General features: G+C 43.0%; 1 protein-coding gene across 1 annotated transcript in view; it reads right to left on the reverse strand.

Moving 5' to 3' along the window:
* Positions 1 to 16687: 16687 nt before the first annotated feature.
* LOC308662726 (uncharacterized protein) overlaps positions 16688 to 17166 on the reverse strand; it is a gene marked incomplete at its 5' end in the record, with an annotated part of 80424 nt that continues 79945 nt past the window's right edge. Inside the window, one exon of the mRNA XM_081318869.1 lies at positions 16688 to 17030. Within this exon, the coding sequence (XP_081174995.1) occupies positions 16926 to 17030 (105 nt within the window). The 3' untranslated portion in view covers positions 16688 to 16925. The remainder of the gene's footprint in view (positions 17031 to 17166) is intronic.

Genomic DNA, 17166 nt, shown 5'->3' on the forward strand with positions numbered 1-17166 from the left:
ACCTTCCAGCAATCTGTTTTCTAAAAGTTCACATATTGGCTGTTATGACAGACAGAATTTCTCTGCTCTTGGATTCTGCCATAACTCCCCATGATTATTCACAAGGCAGCTTGCATCTCATTGTATAACCCTTGGAGACAGTCCAAGCAAGAAACACAACTCTGAATATTAACTCTATATTTTTGGTAAGGTTATATTAACAGAGTCTTGCAATATTGAAAGTATTTCTTTCTCCTTTTGTTTTACTCTCTTGAAAACTAGAAAGGGTCCCTCCTGACAATTTTCCCAGGGCCCCCCTCCTTCTGAGGACAGAAATATCTTGTGCATGACAGCTGTCCAGTCTGTGGCTCTCCCTCTTGTCTGCCAAGTTCAGTCCCACATACCATTACACTTTTTGATTTCCATCCACTGAAACAACATCTTTATTACTTCAGTTACTGTGCATCAGTTTATCAATGGCAATTCCCAGTATTTTTGGCCACATAGTCTCTAACCCTATGTGACAGTTCAGTATGAACCCAGTCACTGAGTGATTAACAAAAAGAAAGGGTGCTTCTACGCCACTGCGTCTACCTTTATTTTATTTATTTTATTTATTTAATTAGTTTTCTATACCGCCCTATTCCCGAAGGACTCAGGGCGGTTTACAGGGCAATATTTAAAAGACAATACAAATCAAGATAAAAATAGAATTAAAAAGAATTAAATTAATAATAGCCCAACAATAAAACAATGTTAAAATTTAAAACTAACCCCCCCCCCCTCAGTCCAGGCCGGATAGATCTAAAAGCCAGGTTTTCAGGTTCCGGCGAGCACAGGTCGTAATTCTTCACAAAACATTTGAATATGACCTGAGATCCTCTCTATTTTTGAACCTCTCTGCTGACACTGATACATGCTGTATGTCAAAGCAGTTAGTGATACATGCTGTATGTCAAAGCAGTTAGTGGCTAGAAGGTTCCAGCTTAGCCTGCTGGATTTATTTGAATGGGAGAGCAGGAATGCAGAGAATGTAAATAAACATGTGTCATCAATGGACACTATGAAGTCTAGAGATAAGAGGGAATCCAAATCTCCTCTTCCAAGAAGGCAACACTGCAAGACAGCAGGAAAGCTTTGAGATCAGATTAACTATACTGTACATTATGAACTACCATTCAGAAGGGATTAACACCAGGATTAACACAAAGCCAACAACTGAGCAATAAAAACAATAACTTGGAATGGCTCCAAAGAAAACAACATTCTCATCAAAACTGACAGGGCAACATACTGTACATAAACAGAGAGCAAACCCCACTCCTTTCTAGTAGTGAGGTTGTTACCTAATCAGGTAATGAAATCTCTGCAAGCAAACAACTAAGTTCAGAGAACACCAAGGACTCCACAGAACTATGGTTCCTGCCCACTGAGAAGATACTTGTCTCTTATAACTCGTTTTTTTTGAAGGACAATAAAGTTATAATTTTAGTAGTTGTTGTCTGTGTCCCTTTGAGGCCTTGTCAGTGATCTATCTATCTATCTATCTATCTATCTATCTATCTATCTATCTATCTATCTATCTATCTATTCAGTTTCTTCAGAGAACCCTGGGTTAAGAATCCATGGAGTTCCAAAAGTCAAAGGAAACAGAATCCTAGAGGAAACCATATTTTTTTTACCTACCTAACTGTAGAATCCTATACCTTACACATGTCTGATGTTTTGAAAATATCTAACAGCTTGCTAAGAAGAAAATTATGTGGAGGAAGGTAGAGGTTAAAAAAAAAAGTAAAACCAATCCATTAACAAATCTCCAAAGCTTCCCAATCACGTGACATTTGCTGCTACGTTACGATAACCCTGTAACCTGTGAAGGTGGCACAGCATGACGGCATGGCAGGGAATTTGGAACGAGGCACTTTACCAATAGTTGTGACTAGTGCAAAAGTGAAGGAGGATTTAACAGTCTAAAGCAGGGGTGTCAAACTCAATTTCATTGAGGGCCGCATCAGCATTGCGGTTGCCCTCGGGGCCGGGTGGGCATAGCCAGGGTGGGTGTGGCCTACTGGGTGGGTGTGGCTAGAGTGCGTATGGCCTACTGGGTGGGCATGGCCAGCTCTACATAGTTCTCATCAAGGGTGCCTGTGGGGGCCTGGGCAGGAGTGGGACAGATCTGAGGGTCTCTGGCAGGAGGAGGGTCTCTGGGCCAGGGCCAAGGCAGTGGGGGCCGTTCCCTCACTGTTTCCAGGATGGCTTTGCGGGCCACATGAAACCACTTCGCGGGCCGGATCCGGCCCCCGGGCCTTGTGTTTGACATGTCTGGTCTAAAGCATCTATCTATGAAAGCATAACCTTCAGGAACAGAACACTGAAATTGATCGAAATGATGGAAGCTTCCTTGGGGCTTGCTGTGTAATGGCTTGGGAAGTGGGGGGCAGGGAGAGGCCAGAATTTTCAATGCTAGGAAAACAAGCAACAAGAAGGGAAACACAAACTCAGCAGGAGATTCTTGGAAACTTCAGGATTCAAAAGTAAAGTGAACTGGAAACAACTTTTGCAGCAATTTCTAATAAACTAGAACAGAGTCGGAGATATATTGACTCAGCTTCTAAAAACAGATGACATCATGAGAACAGAGAGACAGGCTCAAAAGTGGTACAAAACATTCCCCTTGAACTTCGCCAAACTGAGACAAGTTGGTAAAGCAAGGAGCTAATGTGTATCAGCTGGAAGGCAGCTTTGAAATGGGAATAACAACAGCCTTATGATATTGTAGATAATATTGGAAAACAATTTTACAACTGGGCATTCCCAATTTTTAAAAAGATCTTTATACAGGTACTCCTCTGCTTGAAACTATTCATTAAGCTACAACAGCACTGAAAAAGGTGACCTATGACCATTTTTCACACTTAACGACTGTTGCAGCATCCCCATGTTCATGTGATCAAAATTTGGATGCTTGGCAATTGGCATGTATTTATGACAATTGCAGTGTCCCAGAGTCGTGATCATTTTTTGCGAACTTCTGACAAGCAAAGTCAATGGGGAAGCCACTGTCCACCGTCCAAAGTACAACGGCTTGAAGGTAGATTTTCCCAACTTCTTGGAAAAATGAAAGAAGATCTCTCATTTATTTATTTATTTATTTATTTATTTATTTATTTATTTATTTAATTAATTAATTTCTATACCGCCCTTCTCCCGAAGGACTCAGGGCGGTGTACAGGGCAATAAAAATACAATAAAAATACAATATACAAAAGTTAAAAATATTAACCCATTGCACAGAGAATGGGATGCTTGAAGTCAGGGCAATAATTTGCTTGGGTTGTAAAATCTGTCAATTGTCCTGGAATGTTTGCTATGGGACTGCCTCCTTCCTGCTGATCCCTGGACCTGGTTCCTATTCTACACTGCTGTTTTAGTTGTGAGGGAATGGTAACTTCTGCTCTTGCTGTCTTTGGGGGTGTGGAGGCCCTTTTTTAAAAAAGCAGTTGGTGGACTAGTCAACTGGTTGACCTAGTGCATTTGCAGATTGGATGAAGAGGTACAATGGGGGTGCCAGATTTTTTTTTACTAACAAGAACCAGTTCAAAATACCTTACTTCTTTTCCCACTTGTCTGTTTATACTTGGATGGTTCCCAATGCAGAAAACTGACATAAAGCTATATGTATGAACCTTCTGCCTACCACCTGGATACTCCCTAATAGCAAATCTGCAAAGACCCAAACATACCCAGATAAGGATGACCTTGGCACTTGGCCCAAGGACCAAACCTGTGAGGGAAGACACAAATTTTAAAATATTAAAAGTGGTTGAAAGCATTCATATTGATCAGGAGTGTCCAACTTTGGCAATTTTAAGACTTATGGACTTCAGCTCCCAGCATGGCTAGCTAAGGAATTCTGGGAGTTGAAGTCCACAAGTTGCCAAGGTTGTATACGCCTGGTGTAGATCACTAAGATATTCCTTTGGACAAGCTGAGGGTGTTGTCTGCTGCTTTGAAGGAGCCTCTGGAGGCAGAATGGGCATGTGTTTGAGTAACATTTCCCTTATGTTTCTCTCTGTACTTAAAATGCTCTGTACTTTAAATCTTACAGCAGATAATCTTTTGTTGCCTGCGTTCCTTGAATATGGCATTGGCTTTGAATCCTAACGGCAGAACTTGGCTTGTTTAGTCACTGCTGCCAAGACCCTTAGAGAGTGTCCAGCTTGAAACTGAGTAGTCTATCCCTGCCTTAACGCACACAATTGCAAGAGTAATTGGTATTGACTCTTCACCTTCTGAATTCCTTTTCCTGTAGCCACTGGTCTGAGAAGATTGCATTGGAGACCCTTTATAAAAGGTACAGATATGGTTTCTCTCTTCTATCCTTTTGGATAAACATAGTGACCTGCAGTCTGAAATTGGATATAAGCCTAAATAAAATTCTCAACACCAGCTCTTCAACAACTGGTATCCATCAGCTGCGCCTCAGCTGGGTAAATCCAAATCACTACAAGGTGGTAATTATCAGTAATACTTGACTCACTGTCATTCGTTTAGCAACCATTCGAACTTAAAATGGTGCTGGAAAGAGTAACTTATGATTGGTCCTCATACACACTGCAGCATCCCCACAGTCACATGATCAAAATTTGGGCACTTGCAGCATCCTGTTGTCACATGGTCATCATTTATGAATGTCTCAGGAGGCTTCTGACAAGGCAAGTTTATTTATTTATTTATTTATTTATTTATTTATTTATTTATTTATTTATTTATTATATTTTTATACCGCCCTTCTCCCGAAGGACTCAGGGCGGTGCACAGGGCAATATGTGGGATGCAGATTTGCTTAGCAAATGCTTAACCACTGTGGTGTTTCACTTAATGACTGAGGTAAAAAAAGGTCATACAATCAAGTCACATTCATTTAAAGACTCTATCACTTAGTGACAGAAGTTCTGGTCTCATTTGTGTAAGAGAAAAAAACTGACTCTTTGCTGCCACTGAGTGGTAGATAAATTGATAAGTCAACTGGCTGACAGATCTACAATCATTTTGGATAAATTTTGTTGCTGTGCCTGACAGATGAACATTTCTCTCATAAAACCCTTTCTTAAGTTTCTGCATCATGCATCCAGATGACCACTCTGCTGAAATTAAGAGAGGCAAATCCTTTGTCGCCTTCTAGTGTTAAGCTGATAGATTGAGAATCCTTCGGCGGGGAAAATAGAAAAAGTATTGTACAGATTACCTGTTAGTCCTATGAGCAGACCAGAGCAGGAGAAAAAAACTCCACAGGAGACTAAACACTACTTTTATTTAGATTGACTATAGTAACATGATCTTGTCAGCCTGATTGTGCTCCCACTCCTCTGTCTTTTATAGCTATATGAATTAGGAAGATGTCTCTGAGATGTTCAGGCACAGTTTCTATCAGTGATGGAACTCAAATATGTGAACAACTGGTTCTCTGTGTGAATGTCACTTCCGGAAGTCCATTCTGGGCCTGGGCAACAAAAAAATTAGCTACCAGTTCTGCTGAATCCCACCACTGATTTCTGTATGTGTCAGACCTAATCTGTATTTAATTCTTTCCCTCAAGGCCACCCTCTTTATTCTCTGTGGTACTTTTCCAACGTATATTGTCTATGGAGATTACTGACTGTTATTCCCATGGTTACTTACATTTGAATTTCACCCAGGGAAAAATGCCAATTGCTAATCTTACAGTGTTTCATAGAGGAGTTGTACTGATAATACCACAGTATGGACCTGTTCCAGAGGCATGTCAAGGGCATGCTGTGGAGATAGCACAGTTTAGGCTGATATTATCTCCTCCCTATTCTGGGACAGTAGCAAAGCATTATGAAGCCTCTATGTGAACGAACTCCCATACAGAGCAAAGCTAATATATACCTTACTGTATTCAAAGACCCAGAAAAATACAAGAAATGTTACTTTTGTTGTAAAAAAAATCATGATTAGACTTGCTTGGATATTATTTAAAGAAAGACTGCTGGGACAGAATGAAAAACAGCTATGCAAGAATCAAAAGTGTGTAAAGCTTTATTATAATGACAGGGGATAAAAGGGGAACTCATCAAATTTACAGACAACACCAAGCTGGCAGGAATAGCCATCACCCCAGATGATAGGCTCAAGATCCAGGAGGATCTCGACAGAGTTGAACACTGGGCCCTATCTAACAAAATGAAATTCAGTGGTGAGAAAAGTAAGGTTTTACATTTAGGCAAGGAAAACCAAATGCAGATGCATAGAATATGTGGTACCTGGCTCAACAGTAGTAACTGCGAGACGGATCTTGGAGTCCTAGTGGACAATCACTTAAATATGAGCCAGCAGTATGCTGCAGGTACCAAAAAAAAAGCCAACACAGTCCTAGGCTGTATTAATAGAGGGATAGAATCAAGATCACGTGAAGTGTTAATACCACTTTACAATGCCTTGGTAAGACCATACTTGGAATATTGCATCCAGTTTTGGTTGCTACAATATAAAAAAGATGTTGAGACTCTAGAACGAGTGCAGAGAAGAGCAACAATGATTAGGGGACTGAAAGCTAAAACATATGAAGAACAGTTGCACAAATTGGGTATGTCTAGTTTAATGAAAAGAAAGACTAGGGGTGACATGATAGCAGTGTTCCAATATCTAAGGAGCTGCCACAAAGAAGAGAGGATCAACCTATTCTCCAAAGCATCTGAGAAGACAAGAAGGAATGGATGGAAACTAATCAAGGAGAGAACCAGCCTAGAACTAGAGAGAAATTTCCTGACAAGTAGAACAATCAGTGGAACGACTTGCCTCCAGAAGTTGTGGGTGCTCCAACACTGAGATTTTTAAGAAGAGATTGGACAACCAGTTGTCTGAAATGATATGGGGTTTCTTGCTTGAGCAGGGGGTTGGACTAGAAGACCTCCAAGGTGACCCTGTGACACTAAACATGCTTTTATATCCTGGAATCTTTCTCTCTCTCTCTCTCTCTCTCTCTCTCTCTCTCTCTCTCTCTCTCTCTCTCCTCTACTTCTCCTTCTCTTCCTCTCATGAATGAAACTGCAATAAAGGAGGAAAATTAACTGCTATTTCCTATGCTTCCTCTTCACTAGGAACTCTATCCTACAGTTATTGTTCCCATCCCGCCCTGATTCCAAGCTTGTCTTTTCTGCTAGCAGCTGCTTCACATAGTAATTTTCAGCAAGTGGGGTGAGGGGGACTTAAACTTCTTTAAACAATATTATCTCACCCACATTGATGCTCCAGTAGGATTGTGGCCAGACAACTGAATCATCTCAAAAGCAACACTCAGTCAGACTGATTGTGGCATCTGAGAAATTTACAAGGTTAGAAGTCTGCAGACATCTGATGACATGAGGTGTAGCTCAGAAAGGGTTATGTCTTTTAATAAAATGTGTCAGTCTGAAAAGGTGCTACCAGACTCTTCCTGATTTAAATCTGCAAGGGTGATTATACCTGTAGCATGCATCAAGTGGTATGGATTCAATTCTGGTGAAAGATTAAAACAATATATTTGTGCTTGTATTTTCAAAGCAATGTATAGATAAGAAATTAATATTGTAAAGGAGATGCTGCTTAGATATCATAAATGGTAGGATGCAGTAATGAGGGCCTGGGAAAGAAATAATATAATCTATTAAATGGGATAGAACAGAGTTCCACAACTTTTCCAGGTTGGTGGCCCAGGAGAGGGAGGGGGGAAAAGAGATGGTTTTGTGTGAGGGGCAGATGTGTGCACTCATGCATGCGCACACACAAGCACCTGATGTTTGCACAAGTGGGGCTACGAACACTCACAATGCTTGTGTGAGGCGCCAAATGCTCACGATGCTTGTGCAAGGCCTCAAGCACCTGTGATTCCCATGCAACTAAGGAGGACGTTTGGTTACGACAACATCCGCACCTTCTGACCCTAAGAGACGGGCTGGCCTGGTACAAAGACAGAATGTATATACCGCAACCTCTCAGAGCGGCCATTCTGTATAGATGCCATGACACAAAGCAAGCCGGCCATTTTGGTTTCTTGAAGACACTGCACCTGGCATGACGGCAGTTTTGGTGGCCAGGCATGAAAAGAAATATTGAAGAGTATGTAAGGAACTGCCATACGTGTGCCACTACTAAACCCCGGCCTGGAAAGCCTTTGGGACGCCTGCAATCAGTGGCAGATCCCTGCAGGCCGTGGCAAGATATAGCCATGGATTTTATCGTGGAGTTACCGGAAAGCCGAGGTTATACTGTTATATGGATGGTAGGCTCCCCCCTGCTGTCCCCTGGGAATGGATGGTACAAATGGAGGGGGTATGGAAAGCGACCAAGGAGGCATTGAAAAGGGCAGCTAGCACAAACGAGCAGGCAGACAAGAAACAACCTTTTCACACCCCTAAAATCGGGGACTGGGTGTATCTATCCACGAAGTATCTGTGATTGCATATACTGAGTAGGAAACTAGGCCCCAGGTTTATAGGACCGTTCCAAGTCACCCAGGTCATTAACCCAGTGACAGTACGGCTTAGGCTACCCAGGTTTCTTGGCAAAGTCCACCCGGTGTTCCACAGTAGCTTGTTGAAACCGGCTCCCACATCCGCAGGGGTGGTGGAGAAGGGGTCTCGTGGTCCTGTCCACAACGGGCATTACAAGGTACAGGAAATCATTGACTCTAGGATATGGAGGGGAAAGGTGCAATATCTACTGTTATGGAAGGGGTATCCGGCATCCGAGGCGTCATGGGTAGCGGAGGGGGATGTCCAAGCACCTCGGCTGGTTCAGGCGTTCCACTGCAAGTATCCAGGGAAACCCGGAGGGGGGGCGTGTAGAGCCTGTCGCTCACGTAGGGGTGTGTGTAACATCTCCCTCTTGTCTTCCAGGTGGAGCCCTGGTAAGGGGAGCTGCCTGTCGAGCCCCGTGGGCCCGACACCACGAGGGGTGTCTGGGGAAGAGAGTAAGGGCCACCTGCCCACGCGGCCCTGTATCCGAACTTACCTGGGAGCGGCAGACCCAACAGCCAGCCGGGCGCTGGTCTCCATGTGCTGCCTGTCAGGACCCACAGCCGACGCTATGACAAACAGCTGCTCCAGGGCTGTCTGGGTGCCTGCGGTAGAGGGGACAGTGGAAGGCCCCACAGGCACTCCAGAGGGCAGCCCAGATAGCCTCCAACAGTTGCTGTCGGAGGCAGCCACCTGTGGCATGACCAGGAACAGTCGAAAGGGGTCCTGGCAGGACACGTCCGTCTCTGCGGCTGCCTGTGTTCCAGCAAAGCATTGTAATTGACAACCATTGTCAGAGACACTGGACGGGCCGGGGCCGAGGCCGGACAGTGGACCGTGGTGGGGCTTGTGGGAGGGAGTCACTGAGCTGAGTGGGACTGAAGGGGTTGTGTTGGGGTATCGGGAGATGATTACACGCTGGGTGGTGAAGGGTAGCACCCCGAGAGGGTTGGGGGGAAATACCGCACGGCAAAGGGGAAGCAGGGGAGCACGGGTGCCGGGACGCGCAAGGAGACGGGAAGAGGGTGGGATTTAATAAGGGCCAGCCGGATGCTGGTTTTGTTGGGGAAGGGTGGGGCTGAGAAATGCACCGGTATAAGAGGGCGTTGGGGTAGATAGCTCCCAACGCTGACTTTGTATGTACTTGGAGTTTCGTGAATAAAGGAATCCTTGTTGTTGACCATACCACACTTCATCGTTTGATTGTTTCATCAGGGACGGTTGTGACAGCGAGCACCTGTGACCATTGCACGAGTGGGGCCACAAGCACCCATGACCCTCGTGCATGTGGGGCTGTGCACACGCATCAGCCAGCCACTCACGTGGCCCTGTTGCGAATAGGTCACAGACCGGTAGTGGGCCTTGGCCCACAGGTTGGGGACCCCTGCTGTAGAAGAATCATGCCACTGAGAAATGGAATAGAATGGCTTTAGCTTGTTAGGAAAGGAACCAGCCAAAGATCTTAGTTTTCACTGAAGACTTAACAAGCAATAGTTATGTTGGTTTCAAGAAACCAAGTATAATTGATTTTTTTATGTATGTATGCATGCATGTATGTATGTATGTATGTATGTATGTATGTATGTATGTATGTATTTTACTTGCTGCCCATCTCATATCCAATGATTCTGGGTGGCTTACAGCATAAAAATACTAAAACAAAAGAAAACAACAATCATAGAAACAGAACGGATAAAATCATGAACAAATAAATGAAATCCTTAATGCCAGATGACAAAAGGAGGGAGCCAGACACATAGGGAGGCGGAGGGGAATTACGTTTTAGTCAAGAATTTTCCCTATTGGGTCCCCAAGCCATCTGGGAGAGCCAGGTCTTAAGGCTCTTTCAAAATGCCAGGAGGGTGGCAGTCAATCTCACCTCAGCAGGTAAAATGTTCCAGAGGGCAGGAGCCAGGGCAGAGAAGGCTCTTCTGGATTCTGCCAGTTGAAATTCCTTGTCTGACAGGATCCACAGTATGCCCCCTCTACCCACACTGGTGAGGCAGGCCAGTCCCATCAGGATGAGACAGTTCCTCAAGTAGCCAGGACCCATGCCATGCAGGACTTTAAAGGTGATAACCAACACCTTGAATTCCACGTGGAAGCAAGCTGGTAAACAGTACAGCTTGGGAAGCAGTGGTGTAACATGGGCCACTCTAGGCAGTGGTGGGATTCAAATATGTGAACAACCGGTTCTCTGTGTGGATGCGACTTCTGGAAGTCCATTCTGGGCCTGGGCAACAAAAAATCAGCCAAACTGGTGCGAACTGGCTGAATCCCACCACTGACTCTAGGGGCCCTAAGAACTGCTCACGCTACCACTCTGTGCCAGCTGTAGCTTCTGAATGCTTTTCAAGGGTACCCAAGTAGAGGGCATTAGAAGTTCAGAATTACGAAATCATGGTTTTCTTAACTGTTGTTTATTGAATAATCCCAACTGGCTAAAGTTATAGTATACCCTACTGCAAAGCACAATAAAACTATTCATTTATTTATGGCACTTGTTAAACCAATGACCACATTGGCACTTTATATCAAGCCATGTTTGGATTGGACCTAGTATGAGTTAAATTATGGTTAAAAGCAACTGTGTTGATCCAAACTGGAAATGGCAGCCCTAGCATATAATTTGAATCAGGAATGTACACACACACACACACATACACACAAACACACACACACAAAGTTGAGATTAATTCCTCCTTCTGACTTGTGAACTTATACAGCAAGGAGTAATCAACAAATGGGTCCAGTGCAGTAACAGTGTCTCTGCTACTTCAATATCTTTTTTCTATATTCTGAGTATGTAGATAGAAGATACATTGGAGAATTGGGAATCTCTCTCCCCCAGCTCTGCTTTGCCCACATGGATCCAATTTCAATTGGGCCACTGTGTATTGCATTTGTTTGCTTGTTTTTAGAAGAATAGTTGTTGCTTTATATAGGAGTTATAGGCCAGTTGGGTCAATGCAAAAGCCAATTAGCACATACAGTATAGGAGGTGAATCAACACACTGGCTTCTTGCAAGCTGCCACTTCAATGGTGTTGTACCACAGTGTGTTTGTCTTATCAACATACTGAATGTATGCTGAGTTCCTTTGCTGTTAAATCAACAGTTTATGCTGTCAGTGGCCAACTATCATTTCAGACAGAATATGTGTATGGTATGTAGTCAATGCTGCAATATAATTTATGTTACTATGGACAATTATACTACAGGCATATAGTTCCTGCTGAATGATTGAAAGCATGTGAAACTCTTGGAGGAAATTCTCAAACATAACTATGCAACATACTGCACAATACTCTATGTCAGTGTTTCTCAACCTTGACAACGTGAAGACATCTGTACTTCAACTCCCAGAATTCCCCAGCCAGCCCTACTGGGAGTTGAAGTCCAGATGTCTTCAAGTTGCCAAAGTTGAGAAACACTGCTCTATGCTCAGGTCAAATAGCCCTGTTAGGTTCTGAATGAGCTAAAAGGGTCTTCTAATTTATCCTTTGCAGCAGAAAAATAGAAATACAGAGCTGGCTAACTATTCAGAAATATAATTTATTTTATTTATTTTATTTTATTTTAATTCCATTTATATCCTGCCCTTCTCCGAAGACTCAGGGCGGCTTACAAGCTTAGCAGTAGCCTTCATTCTATGTATATGCCTGCTTATTAGGGCTTTCACACACACCCCAAGCGGCATTATTACAAAGTCAGCTTAATTGCCCCCAACAATCTGGGTCCTCATTTTACCTACCTCGGAAGGATGGAAGGCTGAGTCAACCTTGAGCCTGGTGGGATGCGAACCTGCACTAATTGCAGGCAGCTGGTGTTACTTAAGGAGGCATTAGCCCACTGCTCCACCAAGGCTCTTCATAATAACTTAATGTCATAAGCTAACAGCACTTGGAAATATGGGGGAAGTTTGGGAATAAATGAAGATGAGCCCCAGATTTCGACACAGCTTTTGCCAACGTATGTTTTGGGGGCGCTTCAGACCCTATGTACTTTATTTTTAAAGGTATCAATACAGGTAGTCCTTGATTTACGGCCACAAATTGACCCCAAGATTGCTATTGCTAAGTAAGACAGTTAAATGAATTTTGCCCCATTTTATGACCTTTCTTGCCACTGTTGTTAAATGAATCACTGCGGTTCTTAAGTTAGTAACATGGTTATTAACTGAACTGAGTTTCCCCATTGACTTTGTCAGGTCGCATAAAATGACCACATGATCCCAGGACACTCAATCATTACAAATATGAGTGACTTACCAAGTCTGAATTTTGATCATATGACCATGGGGATGTTACAATGGTTGTAAATATGAAAAATGGTCATTTGTCACGTTTTCAATGCTGTTGTAATTTTGCACGGTCATTAAATGAACTGTTATGAGTCAAACTATCTGTACATATTGGCCTTTTTGCCAATTTTATATTGAGAGTTCCTAGGATTTGAGCAGCATGATGCTAACCAAGGTTGAATAGAGATCTACTTGATAGACAAAAAAGGAGGGGGCTAAGTGCTATGGCAACCATGTTTCATGCTAGCTGGAATTTGGTATATTCATACATATCCAAGGAGAGTCTTTCTCACTATAGTTTTTTTTTAGGCCTCAATATAGAATACTAATGGGATAGCATTTTATGTTTTTGAAAGTATCTTTATGTTGAGATTTGAAGTAAATTAAGCAATCCATCAAATCCAGCCCTAGGATGATGATGATGATGATAATAAGTAGTAGTAGTAGTAATAGTAGTAGTAGTACTTTTGAGGAGGGGGGTTTATGTTTTAGTTCTTGAAAGGGAAAGGAAGACATTTATTTCAAAAGAGATAGTATCTATTCCACACCATAATGAGGTTGTGCAGTGCCAAAACTGCATCTTTAAGGTGCTGGAGACAGGTGAATCATTCATGTTCTAAAGTGGAGATTAAATTTAAAATACACCACCCCCCAACCTTATCTTCCCTCCATCTATAGATTCATCTTTTACACTGTTTAGAATGGTTCTACAGTCTTTTGAGGCTGGAGTCAAAGCCACTATGGGTCCAGTGAAGGAACAAGATACAGGAGAGTCAAGGTAACACTGGAACTGATGGTATGATAAAGTTAAAGTAAAAGTTAATTTTAACAATTTTATTAGATGCACCGTATCAAGAGTTTGGGATAAATATAAAACAAGGTTGTTTTTTTAATGAAATTGTCCCTATGGGTGTCCCCCCAAGAAACAATTTTTGGTGGTGAAGCCAGACTGGTGGACATATGGTAAAATAGTATCTTTCAATTCTGGAGACCCCATCCTCAAGTCTAGGGAAGAATTAGAATTAGGAGGTCACACTTGTCACTGGTTTACATATCAACAGATTAAGGAAAGATTTAAACTAGACAAAAAAGGCCATGGTTTTGAATTTGCTAAAAATGAATTGGAAATCCTACTATGTGGTAGTGATGATCATATAATTGCCAAGGTCTATAAAATGTTATTAAAATTGAATTTGGAAAATGAACCTGTAAAACACTGTATGATCCAGTGGGCAATGAATTTTGTGTATAATGTGATGCTTGAACAATGGGAGAATATGTGTATAAAAGGCTTAAAATTCACATTAAATTATAGCCTAAAAGAAAATTCTTACAAAATAATGTATCGCTGGTATTTAACACCAGGTAAATTATCTAGAATGTATAAAGGTATTTCAAATGAATGTTGGAAATGGTAAATGTAAAGAAGGGGCTTTTTATCATTTATGGTGGACATGTGATAAGGCAAAGAAATATTGGGGTAGGATTCATACATTCATGCAGAAAATTCTTAAAGTGAATGTAAAGATTAAACCAGAGACTTTCCTTCTGGGTCTAATGGACAGAGAACTGGAAAAAAAAATTGGAACTCTGATTTTATATATGGTGACGGTAGCAAGATTGCTCTGTGCACAAAAGTGGATTCCTACCATGGACGAATGGTTACAAAAGCTGATGGAATTAGCAGAGATGGCCAAATTGAATGCACTGAGAAAAGAAAAGAAAATAAGTACTTCTGTTTCTACTTGGAAACCGCTTCCGGACTTTGTGCTTGAGGTGGAAAAAACCCGATATTATGATTTTGGGTTTTACTGATTAGATTGATTTGCCGATACAGAAATGGCTAGTGCATACTACTATAGAAATGTACAAAGTTGAGATTTGATTTTAATGTCTGATTTTACTGCAACAGAGAGAGTTGGAAGTCAATGCCTTTTGTTTCTCTCCCCCACCCCTTTCTTCACACTTTTTTTTGTTTTCCCTTTCTCTACTGTTGTCTCCTATTATTTGCTTTTGTATTTTCACATTTTATGTTATAAATGAATGAAACTAATAAAAAAGGCAACTGACTGAAATACACATTTAACCACTTGTTTATAGTGTAAATGTTATCAAAACACTATGTCTGTCGAGCCCCTCGGGCTCGACAACACACTGGGACACAGGGGAGCACTTGGAGCAGACGGGAGGAGAGCCAGCCACGCCCACGGCCAACAGCTGCAAGGCGGCCGGCAGCCGTCCCGAGTGCGCACGCTGGAGCCGCGCCAGCCCGATCAGCTGTGCGGCGGCCGAAAGCAACCGCAGGCGAACACGCCGGAGCCGCGCCAGCCCGCTCAGCTGTGCGGCGGCCGACAGCATCTGCGGGTGAACACACCGGGGCCGCGCCAGCCCGATCAGCTGTGCGGCGGCCCCCAGCGACCTCGGGCGGACACGCTGGAGCCGCGCCAGCCCGATCGGCTGTGCGGCGGGCCCCAGCGACCTCGGGCGCACACACTGGAGCCGCGCCAGCCCGATCAGCTGTGCGGCGGCCAAAAGCGAGTGTCGGCAGCCGCATAAGACCTGTAGAGCCGCACCCGCTACAGTCGGATGTTTCAGCCGCTTGCATACCGGCGGTGGGGCAGGCGCTCTACAGCTGCGCTCGGACAACGGAGCCTGCCAGGGAACTGCGGGTGTGGCACAGAATACTGAGTTGGTGGAGGGGAGCACAAAAGGGACTTTAGAGTACGGGAGAGGGGGATGCTGGACTTACACCTTTCTTCACGCTGTATGGACCTCGGTGTCAGGGGAAGATGCAGGGCGTGGGGCGACGGGATAGGGGGGTGGGGTTTTACGCAGTTCAGGCGGATGCTGGTCTGCGCGGGGAAGGGGTGGAGCAACGGGTGGGGCTGTTATTCAATTATTGGCAACGTTTAAAAGAAGCGTTGGGACGAGTGGTTCCCAACGCTGACTTTGTTATTGCTTGGAGATCTTGCTAGTAAAGGTACTCTTGCAGTCATCCGTACTACGTCGTGGTTTTTCCTGCTTGCTTGCGTTTCTCGGCGTAGACGAGGTTTTGACAATGTCTTTAATTTCAACTTTCAGCTGCAAAACAGGAAAAGCAATATGTTCTCCTCACTTGATCAATGTGATTATAAAATAATAATGATATATTTACTAATTCTGCAGCATTACAGATATCTCAATGGGATTGACATCTGAATAACCATATATGGGGGAGGGGAAGAGGGTTGTTAAGAACTGAGCCCTAATACCCATTTTTTACCCTAAGCCAGGGGTAGGCAACCTCGGCTCTTTTATGACTCATGGACTTCAACTCCCAGAATTCCTGAGCTGACTCAGGAATTCTGGGACTTGAAGTCCATGAGTCAGCCTTCCATCCTTCCGAGGTAGGTAAAATGAGGACCCAGATTGTTTGGGGCAATTAAGCTGACTTTGTAATAATGCCGCTTGGGGTGTGTGTGAAAGCCCTAATAAGCAGGCATATACATAGAATGAAGGCTACTGCTAAGCTTGTAAGCCGCCCTGAGTCTTCGGAGAAGGGCGGGATATAAATGGAATTAAAATAAAATAAAAATAAATAAATAAAAGAGCCGAGGTTGCCTACCCCTGCCCTAAGCCAAAACATTGGTTACCATTACTCTGATAATCAGAAATGTGGTTATTAAAGAATGATAGCATATTCTTTAGACACATCTTAAAAGAAAAAATAGTATCAGAAGGAGAGAAAAACTGGAAATCATGGTTGAATTACTGAAGTTCCTTCCCCTTTTAAGTGTGCTGCACATGCCTCTCGCCTTGTGAACAGGAACACATGATCCAAACTTTTACAAAATACAGAAGTGGCATTTCAGTATATTTATTCTACTCATTATTTAACACCTCAGGCACTCTCGTCTACATTTCTGTTTTTTTTTTAAAAAAAATAGCGCATCAAAAATTTATAATGTATTTTAAAGCAAGTGGGAATTTAATGGAACCAGCATCCTAGGGTTGAATGAACCTCAGCAAGATTGAGATTTAATTGGTAGTGTAGCAGGATCTTTGTCCTACTATACATAACAGCTCATCTGTTTGAGCAATGCTGTGTTGTGTGATCAGGTTTTGTTTTTTTTATTCAGCAACGGTTTACATTCCTTTGAGCTGTTGCATTACAGAAATGAGCTGCTGATTCCACTGCTGAACACTTTGCTGTTCATCTCTCAGCCTTTCCTGATCTTGAAGAATTGCTTCCTGTGGGAGAAAAGTCAGAAGACATACTTAAATTACGATTCTGAATCACAGGAATAACTGCAAAACATAAAAATAATCATATGTCTCTTCCAGACCCTTTCCATAAAGTTTTTTGGTTCCAGAATCTGAACAGGTG

The sequence above is a fragment of the Vipera berus genome (genome assembly GCF_964194415.1).
Source record: "Vipera berus genome assembly, chromosome: 2".
In the NCBI taxonomy this organism is placed as follows: domain Eukaryota; kingdom Metazoa; phylum Chordata; class Lepidosauria; order Squamata; family Viperidae; genus Vipera; species Vipera berus.